Source organism: Urocitellus parryii, chromosome 2, assembly GCF_045843805.1.
Source record: "Urocitellus parryii isolate mUroPar1 chromosome 2, mUroPar1.hap1, whole genome shotgun sequence".
Lineage (NCBI taxonomy): Eukaryota > Metazoa > Chordata > Mammalia > Rodentia > Sciuridae > Urocitellus > Urocitellus parryii.
This window is the reverse complement of record NC_135532.1, coordinates 221,458,338-221,471,110: the sequence shown is the minus strand read 5'-3', so window position 1 is coordinate 221,471,110 and position 12,773 is coordinate 221,458,338. Positions and strand designations below refer to the sequence as shown.

The following is a 12,773-nucleotide window of genomic DNA, read 5'->3' as shown; positions in this document are numbered from 1 at the left end:
GTTATTGTGTTTGCTTAGCCTACAGAGTTACAAAATGGTTTAAGAAGCGACAACATTCAAAAGCCACAGAAATTCACATAGAATTCCAGATTTCTACCTTGTCATGGAGTACTTAGGGCTGGCAGTACTGGATCCACATACCCTCAGCAACAATCAGCTGGAGCTGGTGTGAGCTGCTCTGTGTGGAGGGGGCAAGTGTGCTCTGGTTCCCCCCTCCCCTACCACTCTATCCTCTAACTGATGCATATATTCATTTCTGTGTTCATTTTTGTTGTCTGCCTGGTCTCTGGGGACAGCCGAATTGGAAACAAGAAGGCTTACATCAGGGGAGTGAGCAAACACTGCCCTGGGGATCAACCCACGTAGCATGGAGCACAGATGGTGGGTGCTTACAACAGGTTAGGCTCAGAAGAGTTTTCGATAGGTTCAGAGATTCCTGTTATGGGATGAACTGTGCCCCAAAATAACTCACGCTAAATCCCTCAGAATGTGAACTTATTTTGAAAGAGAAGCATTGCAGATGTAAGTCGAGGTCATTCTGGAGTAAGACGACTCCCTGATCCAATATGACTGGGGGGTCTGCTCACAGGGAGAACACCATGGGAAGATGAAGGCAGAGTTCCATCAAGATGGCTAAAGACACATGGCCAAAGACCACCAGCCAACACCAGAAACGAAGGGAGAGCAGCAGAACAGATTCTCCCTCCCAGCCCTCAGGAGGAACAAGCCCTGCAACACCCTGACCTGGGACTGCAGCCTCCAGAAGGACCAGACAGTGACCTCCTGCTTTTGGTCCTCCCAGCCCCCGCCTGTCATCTGCCACACCTCATACAGCGGCCACAGGAAGCCCTTACACAATTCAGTGGCACTCACACGGTGGCGGGTGGAGTGGGTGGTCAGATCCTAGGGACAGACTGCTGTCTACTGTCTACTGTCTCTAGGGCCTGGTTAAACTCCTGTCAATACTGTCCCTGTCACCTCTCCTTACAGCAACTAGGGTTGCTGTGCAGGTGAACCTGGTTCATATTTGAGGTTCTGTTTGGATGTGAGGTGTCCCCCAAAAATGTATGAGAAAATGCCAGAAAGTAAGTCTGGAGCTGAAATGACCGGGTTAGAGAGCCTCAACCTCGTCAGTGAATCAATCCCCTGATAGTTCCCGGTGGGAACTGCAGGCAGAGAGGGTACGGCTGGAGGAGCCGGGTCACTGAGAGCAGGCCTTCCGGTGTATATTTAGTCCTCTCTACTTCCTGATCACCACGTCCTGAGCCACTCTCCTCCGCCACACATTTCCGCCGTGACGTTCTGCCTCCTCTTAGGTCCCAAGGAGTGGTATTGGACTTTTATGGACTGAGACTTCTGAAATCATGAGCCCCCAAATAAATTTTTCCTCCTCTAATTGTTCTTGTCAGGTCTTTTGGTCACAGTGGTGAAAATACTTGGGAAGTGCTTGGGACAGTGCCTCTTTCTTGTGGTTGGAAAGTGCTGTTTGTTATTGGATTATTATTATCATTTTGCTTTGGCTAGAGCTTTGTTCTGACCTTTGAAAACCCTCAAGTAATGGTGGTTGCATGGTGGGAAAAGCTTTGGACCAAGAGAAAAACTCTCCTTAGCTTCCAGGACTCACTCTGCCCCGCCCAGCTAGTGCTCCTGATTAGAGCAGAACACTTTTCCAGACCTCCCTCGGTCTTCTGTGAAACAAAGGCATTAGAGAGAATCTCCAGGCTGAGCACCCAAAACCCCACCGCCCCCGCACTCCCATCCACCCACACCACTTGGAGCTCATAGGCTCTGCAAGGTGCTGGTTAGGGTCTCTGGCCTGTCAAGGACCCCATGTAGATCCCACTGAAGGATCTAGACTTGAAAGTCATATCCCTGAGTCCAGCTAAACAGTCGATGGAAACATGGCACATCGTGGATTTGCTGGGCAAACTAGATCAAACCTCGTGATTCTCCCAAGGCAACCCGAACACCCTCCGCAACACTGGGACCTGCTTCCTCTCCTCAGGAGTGGGACCGACCTGGAACAGCGTCAGTAGAGGCTACAGGAAATATTCAATCCAAGTATCTGTCTCTGAATCCAATGCTCTTTTGTGATCATTGATTGGCAAGACTTCTGAATGGTTTTCATGTGCAATTCAGGGGGAAAAAAAAAAACCTTAAGATGAATTATAAGTGCAGAAGAGATCGCAGGATCTTTAAGCCAACAGCACAAGATATTTGTCTTCATGACCATCCCCAGCTAGAAACCAAGGTCCCCTGTGATTTTCTCAGGCATTGTTTTAGCCCCACACAGAAAACAGAAGCTGGAAGGCACAATTCCCTGGACATGAGGCAGAGAGTCTTCACTCACCAGACGGCGACTGGACCACCGTGAGGTTGACAGCCACGGCCTTGTGGGCCTGCACACTCCTCAGGTTGGCCACACAAGTCAGGGTCCCGTTGCCCTGCGGCGTGAGGGCCAGGACGCTCACCGTGCTGCGGGGCTCGCCGGGCTCCAGGAAGGAGTAATAGCTCGACTGGCTTACGGGGACGGCGACCTCCCAGGAAATATTCGGGAGTGGGCTCCAGCCCAGGGCGCGGCAAGTGACAGTACAAGGCTCGTCCTCAGTGACTACAATGCTGTCATTGGGAATGTGCAGCGCTCCCATGACTGAGGAAGAGAAGAGAGAAAGTCGGAGAATCGGCAGTGGCTGGCAGTGCCAGCTCCTCCTCTCCTGCGGCAATTCGTGTTCCCAATCACGGGGCAGGAGACTTTCTTCCCCAAGCCCCGAGGCTGTGTCTGTCCTGGGAGACCCCAGCTCAGATTTCACCTGTGTACCTTTGTATACCTGCCAGGTTCTCGAGAGAAGGTGAGATCGCCCACGATGCTCTGGGGAACCGTTTTATGGGGAAGAGAAAACAGATGCATGGCCACAGAGTCACTGCAGTGAGCCACAGGATTGTCCTGGGCCACCCCAGGAGCAAAAGCAGGAAGGGAAACAGCCTCCAGATTCTTTTCAAAGGCAGCCCGATCCTGGAACCTCCCGGGAAACAGGCCTCTCCTTGACATGGGGTCAACCACATTTGTCTCATTTATTGTGGGGATCACAAATGCTGAGACATCATTACTGTCTTCAACATGGCCTTTAAAATATGATGGTAGCCATATGTTAAACAAAAATCAAATCTGAGGTGATGATAGAAATAATGAATCCAAATCATGTATCAAAATGGATAAATTATTTTTAAAATTTTATCGAGAACCCCTTTGCCTATACCAGCGTTCACCATATAAATAATCCATGGGAAAATGTTGCTTATTTTTGCTGATATTGCTAACACAACCTGAGTGTTGGCTCCAGCAAAGACACAGCCTTAGCAAAATACACATGCATGGAAATATTCAAATTGCACATGCTGAAACTCCCCTCCACGTAATATAATGGAAAGAACACTGGACTAGGAATCAAAGGCTCTGCCCTCGCTCCTGGCTCTGCTGAAAAATTGCCATCACCTCAAAAACAGACCGAAATCCTGGTGCTGTTTTCCTCTTGTCAATCAGGTGATTTGACCAGGTCAGCGGTTCTCAGTTTGGTTTCAGGATCTTTTAACTCTTGAAAATCTCTGAGGACCCCAAAGACCTTTCATTTATATGGATTCTATTGATAGTTAACATATTTAAAACTTAGATTAAATATTTACTTTAATATGCCTATTCAAAAATAATAGCCTATTCCATGCCAACATAGATCAACATATCTCATTAAAAATAACTTAATTTTTAAACCAATAAAAATTAGTAAGGGTGACGTTGTTTCCTACTTATACAAAATCTCGGTGTCTGGCCAGGAACTCACACCTGCTTCTTCCTTCCATCTGTTGCAATATATGGCTTTGTTTGAAAGATGTAAAGACTCTCTCACTTCACACTGAAATGTAATTGCAATGGTGCGGGAAGCTCCTCGCCTTTGTAGATCATCCTGCTCTTCTTTGATACCAGACCAAAGCTCAGCGGCTCAGCTTTCTTCAAGGCTGGTGGCACCATGGACTCTGAAGCTGGACCAAGGGACTTTCCTCCTCTCCAGTGGGCCTTTGGGGCCTTTTGTCCTCGCGTGACTTTGTACCATTGTCCCTATTCACTTGGGGAAAGCGCGGGCCTGCTGAGCCCTGTAGACCTTCCCAGTGCCCAGCCAAAAGCTCCCTGTGCAATTGCCAGACGGAAAGCAGAAACCAGCCCCCATCTGGGAACTCTGACGCCCTGGAGAGGTCCTGGGTGCTGAGCAGTCCCAGGCCCCACGAACCAGACCAGCTCGGCCTGACCCACCCACTCTGAGACTTCCAACTCCTCCGTTCCTGAATATTCCCTGGAGTAAGAAGGCACCTTTGCTAATTCAAAGGCCATTGTGAATGCGATGAGAGCAGGGAAAGGACTGTCCCTTATGTCCACAGGGTTTTGCACTTGTCCTGTGTCTGTCCGGTGTTTGTTTGATGGAGAGGGGTCTTAAGATGCAGACCCTGGAAGGAACAGTATGGCCTCAGACAAGATCCGAGGACCTTGAACTCTGGGCCAAGTGGTCCTCAAAACACCAGGGCCGTTTGGTGAGGCTGATCAAAGGACCCACACAGTAATCTGGAGCATTTTCTTTGTGCCCAGCTGGACTTCCACTTTCCCCGCTGGCTTCACGGAGCTTATCCAGCAGCAGGACACACTCTGTCCACAAGAGGATGACTGCAGCGCTCCCACAGAGTTTGCATGACTCAGACTGGAGCTCCATCCACTCTTGGTGCTCCTTATTGATACGTGTAGGAAAAATGAGCATTGTTGGATAATTGGTGGGCATATCCTCTCTTTTCTCAAGATGCTGCCTTTCTCCCTCAAGGAGACCTTGTTGCTCAGAAAACATTTGTTCCTCCAACGACAAAGTGCCACCCAGATCCATGGAGCCGTGGTGAAATGATGACACGCAGCCCCAGCCCTGTGGGTTCCCTCTGCACGACCCTGGAGAAAGTTCTGCCTCCCCTAGAAGCTTCTTCTTTCATTTGTATTAAAACCCAAAATGACAGCAATTACCATACAGAACGATGTGCACTGGGCGTATTCAGACAACCCTGTGGACTCGCGGCTTTGGGAGAGGAGCCAGGCCTTCATGCTCCACTCCCCATCCAGGCTCCCTCCTCCTCTCTCGCTCCTGCTTCCAGGTCGGCGGACCTCCCAGGCACACCTCAGACAAAGCCTTCTCTGGGAAGTTGCTCTGGGAGAATGGCAGAGCCCGTCACCTCCTTCCCTGTGGGTCCCCAATCTTGTCCTCCTTCCCTCACGGCTGCCAGCACCTGTGTGGCCACTTGCCTCTCCCTGGTCTTGTCTGGCTCCTGAGGACAGGAACTGTGTCTTCCTCTTTTCATCTTGAGTCGCACAGAAACGCCTGCTCTTTTTAGGAACCCAATAAATATGAAGCAAATGGTCCTGGGGCCGCGCTGAGCCCAGTGCTGTGCTGAAGACCTTCCACAGACCCGCCTTTGAGATGCCATGATGAAGCAGACTGGGTACCCCCACCCAAAAGACCCCCCCACCACGATTAAGCTTCTCCTCTTGTCAGAAAGATTTTTACAAAGAGCGCCAACAGGATTTCACAGGAGATCTGCAGAGAGCTCACTGTGGTTCAGAGCTTCCTCTTTCTTGTAGATGCCAGCTTTGCAGACACAACGTGTGAAGCCTCTGTCTAGCCTACGAGTATGAGACAAGAGTAACTGTCATGTTCCCACTGATGCCACTGTCTAATCTAAAGGAATTTCCAGACTCTGGGAAATCCAGAGATTTATAGGCATGAGTCCCTCTGGAGCACTGCAGCCTAAGTAAACCTGCTTCCTGAAAATTCCTGGGGTGTCCAGCCTTATCCATTCTCCATCAACGACAGCCCTGAGGCGAAGGAACTAGGGCACAAGGTCACTGGACGCCATGTCCTGGGTCACACCAGGGGTTAGCCATAGAGCTGAACCGTGACCCCAGGCAGTGAGGCCTCAAGTCACAATAATGTGTGGCACTGTGGCCCTGGCTCTGCTGACATCTATTGAAGGGAAGGGACTTTGGAGTCCCCAAACTATCCTGAGTCATTTGTGCACCTGGTCTTCACAGCAAGCCTAGGATGTGGGCAGGGAAGCCTCATCCCGGTTTTTAAAAGATGAGGTAGCTGTCTCTCTAGGAGACAAAGCCATGCAGAGCTCGTGCCTTTGACGCTCTCCTCCTGTGTTCTTTCCATTATACCACAAGTCATTATCGCAAGAAGCTGCTCGTGCAAAAGGCCAGCGGTCCTAGGTGGCCTCAGAGGATCGCTTACTTAGAAAATGTCATTGAACTCTCATTAAACCACACAAAATGAATGACACACTGCAGTAGCTCACCAATTTCTACAGTAAAAAAATCATTTAAAAAAGCAAATAGAAATAGACATGTCTCTCCATCGAATATTATGAAATCTGATATGTCAGCAACATGAACATAGGCAGAATCTTTGGGAATTTCCCTGAGGCAAATATGTAAATGGATGTAGGAAATCATTTCAAAGATATGGCACAGTGTCTTGTAAGTAGTGCCAACGTGGAAACCCAGAACCCCACTAGTTCCTGTGCCTCTATAAACACTACATAAATATACTGCGAAAGACTACAAAGGGATTGAACTTGGATCAGAATATTCTAGATCCTTGGCCAAGCATCCCTTTACTTTTTTCCCCTCGTATGTAACATGATCTTCAGAATCTCAGCATTACCTTTAAGAATAGAAAAGAAGTTATCATCATGACACATTATGTTCACATCCCTTCTCTCTCAGAGGCTCGGTATATCTGATGAACACACACCTCTGACTGTAATAACCACTGCAGTAGGGGCGGGAAGAGGACAAGGTGGGGGAACTTCAGCCAGGAAGAAAAGGAACTTGAAGCATGTTCAAAGTTGGTCAATAATGTATGCGAAGAAAGACGGTGACGTCTAGGGAAAACCAGAGCAGGGACCGTGATCCTCACACATCTCCGCAGCAGAGAGAGCGCCTGTCCCTGATCCTGCAGGATGCAGGGATGGGGTCCAGAAAGGCCGGGAGAGACAGGAAGGGACCAGAATGACAAAGCCCATCCCAACAGTCTTTTTTAAAAAAGCAGAGGAAGGAGAAAGGGGAAGAAGAAGGAAAGGGAGAGGTGAGGGAGGGAGGAGAGAGACGAAGAACAAACAGTAAATATTAGTTCTGGGCGATTCTACACCCTGCAAACTGAAGGCCGGGCTGTATGGGGACAGGGGAGGGAGGGAGGGAGGACAGTGACAAACACCACATTCTCCAAGGGCAAGGGTGACACCAGCTGAAGGCAGAACAGGGCCACCCTGTGTGGCCTCGACTTCATAAGGCCCCTTCTGACCCTCCGATGGCCAACCCAGTGGACCGCAGCTTCCCAGCGTGGGGGCCACCTGGACACACACCTTGGACAGCAAGGAAAGCCAGTCCTTCCCGGTCACTGTTCTGGAGGCTGCATCTGACCCACCCCGAGTCGCCGGGCTGCACGTCGTGGATGATCATCTCGGAGATGAAGTTCCCGCCCGCGTCCTCGTAACTCGCGGAGGTGAAGCGGTCGTTGGTGATGATGGGCTCCCTGGGGGTGACGCTCAGGACCACCGTGCCCTTGAGAGCCCACATGATGAGCTTCCAGCCGGGGGACACGGTGCAGTTGAAGCGAGCCTCGGAGCCCTCCAGGACGGTCGCATTGTGGGGACCTTCTATGATCTGATAACCGGATCCAGGAGCTAGAAAACAACCGGTACTCAAGGTGGTGACCTACGTCGACCCTGCAGTGTAACCCTCTCTATTATCAGTTGTGCCCCCCAATGGACGTCCACCCCATGGCTCAGACCCCATCTTACTGGTCCTGACTCCAGGGCGCCCCCAGGAGACCAGGAGCTCCCCGGGGACACAAGGCCACCACCACATCCTCCTTTCCAGTCTCCTCCCCTCCCTGGGCTGCACTGTGTGGAATACTGTCCCCTAAAAGTCCATGTCCACCAGGTCCACCTCAGAATGTGACCTTTCTAAATAAGGCCTTCACAGGTGTAATGAGTTAAGGATCTCCAGATGAAATCAGCCTGGATTTAAGACAGACCTTAAGTCCAATCCTAGGTGCCCCTATAAGAGAAAGGACAGAGGGCCACCCAATGAAGATAGAGGCCAAGAATGGAGCCCTGGGCCTCCCAGCAAGAGACACCCACGGTCACCGGTACCCACTGGGAGCGGAGAGGTGTGACCAGGTCCTCCCTGACACTGCAGAGGAGCCAGCCCTGTCCACCAGCAACCCCTCGGCACTCGCAGTCACAGTGGTGGACCTGGGCCAGCTCGGGCCTTCCCACTCTGAATCCCCTGCTCTTCGCCTCTGAAGCCACTAGAGGAAGAGCCTGGCCCGGGGCGCACCCCAAACCCTAGTTTCTCTCCATCAGGACTTTCCTGTTGCCTTTTGGTGTCCTAGGAACCACCCCCAGTCAGCCAGGTGGCCTGCCATGTGCCCTGGGTGTCCCAGGTAGAGTGAGTTCCCCTCCTTCCTTCAGACCTGGTAGAGGTCAAGTGTCAGGCAGGTTCTAGAGGAGTCTCCCTGCGGCCCTGCAGCTCCTGGGGAAGAGCCACACTGAAGGACACACGTTGCCACGGGCACCTCACGGAGCACCCAGAAGGCACTGCGGGAACAGCGCTGCCTCCTGCGGGAACCACGCGAGGGAGGGAAGTGCTGCAGGCCAGGCGAGGAGACCAGGAGGACGTGCTGGCCCAGGGCAGAGCTGGGGCAGAGCTGGGCAGGTCAGGGCCCGGGAAGCCCATCCAGGGTCCGGGAAAACAGGCACCATTCTTTGTTTTGACGGGAGCATGACAGAAAAAGAGACAACGCCTGACTTTAAACACTTAGGTCGATCTCCTCCCTGACCTGGGCAAGACGCTCGGCCCACAGCTTTGATCTTCAGCTACAGACGTGAAAAGCCACAAGAGCGGGAATCGGACATGAGTACCAGGGAAGCCACGCGGGAGCCCGCTGCTCCCCTGAGCCACACTTCAAGGACGGGCAGACTCACCCCAAGGGAAGAAGCAAGCTCAGCCCCAGCTCCACACTCTGATGACAGGCATCCTGACCTCACCTGGCCAGGTAGACGAGGGATGGACGTGCCCCGTGAGGCCAGGGAACCGAGCCTGCCCCCACCCCGGGGAGCCCAGCAGGCAATTCCAAGCAAGCCCATCTGAACCCAGACCTCCCCCCAGCCCTGGGCACGGGACGGGCACATCCTTTCACTCCAAAGTCAGCCTGCACCGCGATGAAGAACCCAGCACCCAGGGGTGAGGCTTCCGGTGCAGCTGGGGAGATGGGTGGGGGGGGAGGGGATGGGGAGAGGGGGAAGGGGGTCTGTGTGGGATGGAAACCCCTTGGGTTTGATGGGCCTTTAAATCACAAACAGGAGGGACCAAATGCTAAGCACCAAATTCCCCCGACAGTCCCGCAGTCCTGCCAGAACCCTCAGCCACCACCCCGGGCCAGGCCTCCTGAGTCAGAAGCTGTTTTTCTGGTCGTGGCCTCGTATCTTATCTGCAGCTGAGTGTGCGAGCCTGCCCCACCAGGATGAGTGGGAGAAAACTGTAAATAAGACCTTTAACCAACAGAACCTCTGCTCAGAACCTTCCCCTTCCCTGGGCTGGCCCTCTCCCCTAAGAGCAAAGAGAAACTGGGAAAGATCAGAGCCCAGCTGCGGCTGTTAGCCACGCCAGGTCCTGGCTCCGTCCGCAGCAGCTGATCCTCCTGGAAGCTTCTCCCCTGGGCTCTTCAATTCCCAGCTCCCAGCCCCGGCCCCTTGGCTGCTCTCCTGCTCTGAGGAAAAGAACCAGCTGCCACCCAAGAGTGACCTGATTCCCCGCCCTCTCACCCCGGCCTGGCACCCTCCGGGTGAAACACTCAGGGGCAGCACGCTCACAGCCTCTGTGGCTCCCGCTTGTCCTCCACCAAGGGACCCTCAACTCCGCGTCACTCCTGCGGAGGGAGGCCTTTCCTCTGCTCCCTGGAGGGGCCGTCAGCCACCTCCCTGGCTCAGGTTGTGGGAGCCTGTGTGGACCGCCCTCCACCTTCCCAGGCTCCTCTTCTCTGGCTCCTTGCCACACCTGCAGCCCCTTCATCCCCTCTTCTCCTACTTAAAACGGGGGATGGATGGGAAAGCAGGGCTGGAGGTGGGGCTCCCCCCAGGAGGAGCAGGGGACAGACAGGGGCGGGCAGAGAGAGTGCTGCTTTGGGACGCAGCTCTGGAAGGCAAGAAAGGAGCCAGAACAAGGAGGGCCCAGGGCAGGTGAGCTCCCAGCTCAGTCCCTGGGATAGGTCCCCAGGAAGAGTTGAGATCACCCGTAGACCACCAGTCCCCGCAAAGCTGCTGTCCATGCTGCAGTCAGGCATCTGATCGGGCAGCCCTGCCCCACCTCCCACTCCACACCCCAGACTTGGTTTCAGTGATTCTCTCCTCTTAGGACAGACCAACTCATGCTGAAGACTGAACTCACAGTCCCACAGCAGCTTCAATTCGCCCCAACTCCACCTCGGGCCACTGGACCTTCAGTTTATCAGACTCATCAATTCTTTCCAGCCCCAGGGCCTTCACACATGCTGACCACCCTGGAACACCAGTCTCACTTGCTCCTCAGTTCCACACCCAGATGCTACCTCCCCAGGGAAACCTTCAGAATACCCAATTTAGGCTAAATGATCCTATCACAGGATCTCAAATACTGTTCCTCTACTAGACTCTAAGCTCGGTGTTAACAAGGATTATGCCTGGCTATACCCGGCCATGCTCCCAGTGCCTGAAACAAGTGGCACACAACAGAAGTTCTGCGCATAGTTACTAGTGAATAAATCAAGTGGTCGAGTTCCGTATCAGGAGAGCTACCACAGGCAAGGTGGAGAGGGAGGATTGGGTGTCCCCAGTCGCTGCCCCCAGGTGTTCAGAGGTCTCTGCAGGTGAAGCCTAAGTGAAGCGTCGGCAACACATTTCCAAATTGGTATTCATCACCAGTTTGAGGATGGGCCCCCCTCCCCAGGGCCCTAGAATTAGCCCGCGATATTCGGCCCTCCTAGATAAGACATCAACCAGATTCCCCCGCCTCAGCCCAGTGCACAAGGCTCAGCAACACCAGGAAAAAAACCTCTAAGAAAATCCACACCAGAGTTCATCACTGCCGGACAAACCTTTGAGAGTTTTGTGGCCATGGCTAGAAGAGGCCCACACAGTGCCGTGTCCCTGCAACGAGTCCTGAGGGTGGCTGGCCAGCCCTGGGCTCAGCCCGCCGGGGGCTTTCTTCCCCCCTCCACTCTGCAGACAAACGTCCAGCAAGCACCTTCCGACCAACTCACCCTCACGCCAGAGGACAGGGTCTCCGGGTCCCTGTGCCCCGAGTGCGTTCCCCACCACAGTCTGGAGCCCCTAGACTTCACATGCAAATCATCCCCAATCAAGCCTCTCGCAGCGCCCCTGCTGCGTGGAACACGCCCCATGTTTCCTGTTCTGTTTTATCCCCCCCCCTTTTTTTTTTTTTTGATGCTGACATGACCAGATTTTTTGAAGGCTGTGTCTAGCATCCAAAATAGAGAACACAGGGACCTAAAAAACAGCCACAACTGTCCGTGCAGTGACAGGTCAGAACAGCGGCCACTTTGGGGAGGAGCGAAGGGAGGCCAAGAGGGGGCTGCCCAGGGGAGGCCCCATGCCCAGCGGACGGCACAGAGGCTCGAGCCCTGAAAGCCCTGGCTCTGCACCTGGACGACACAGTGCGCTCCTGGACACGCACTGCCCTTCTGCGTGACGCCTGCGAGTCCTTGCAGTAGGGATGCCGAGGGACATCTGACCAGTCGGGGAGACAAGCTGAAGCCCTCCGGGAGCCGCGGAGCCAGACAAGACCAGACAGACCAAAGCGGGGCGTGCAGACTCAAGTGAGCCAGAGGGAGGCTGGGCCTCAACCCGAGTCCACTCCACCTGGGCGTGTCCACCATGTCCCGGAGCAGCCACACCCAGGGGGCACCGTCACACCATGGACCTCACCTGGGGATGCGTGGCAGCCGGGACACCCACCCTGGAAACCACAGGCACCCCGAGGCGGTGACACCTGTGCCCCCTTCCTTGAAAGCCAGGTAGACACTGACGGGGGTGAGCGAGACATCTCAGCAGTGCCGTTGCCTTGGGAAGGTCCCTGATGTGGTCCCCAACTCTCAGCCAAGCCCCGACGTTCAGTTCCCAGCAGGAACAGCATCCCACCGGGAGGGAGGCCCAGGGGCAGCCGTGCACTGGGAGGTGCCCTGGGGCAGCTGTGTGCCCGCCACCCTGCCTGCAGCAGACAGTGACCAGTCCACAGCCCTGTGACCGTACCTGCAAGCCCAGCCAGGACCACCAGCACGGCCAGCACCTCTCTCCAGCCGCCCTCCATCTCCGCATGTTCTTCCTCACCCTGGAATAGAAAGGCAAGTGGGTGACACCCCAGGCCAAGAGGCACCTGCCACCCAGAGACGGCCTGAGCCCTCGCAGCTCCTGGTGTCCACGCAGAAACAGAAGGCTCACAGGGGACTTGACAGGAAGGCACATTCTCGGGTCCACTCACCCTGCTGGACCAGCTGTTCAGGGGTGCCCCAAGCCACCTGCATCCCCACAAGCCCCCGGGGCTCTGACGCAGCTCAGGTTTGAGAGTCACTGGATGAAGAGAGCAACCCTACCCCAGCCCTCCCTTAAATGATGGGGTGCAGCTGGTGCAG

General features: G+C 54.0%; 1 protein-coding gene across 1 annotated transcript in view; it reads right to left on the bottom strand.

Annotated features, from left to right (window-relative positions):
- Igsf5 (immunoglobulin superfamily member 5) overlaps positions 1 to 12,451 on the bottom strand; it is a 34,336-nt gene extending 21,885 nt beyond the window's left edge. Inside the window, exons 1-3 of the mRNA XM_026399413.2 lie at positions 12,394 to 12,451; positions 7,447 to 7,767; positions 2,351 to 2,650 (exon numbers count right to left, since the gene is read on the bottom strand). Of these exons, the coding sequence (XP_026255198.2) occupies positions 2,351 to 2,650; positions 7,447 to 7,767; positions 12,394 to 12,451 (679 nt within the window). The remainder of the gene's footprint in view (positions 1 to 2,350; positions 2,651 to 7,446; positions 7,768 to 12,393) is intronic.
- Positions 12,452 to 12,773: the final 322 nt, after the last annotated feature.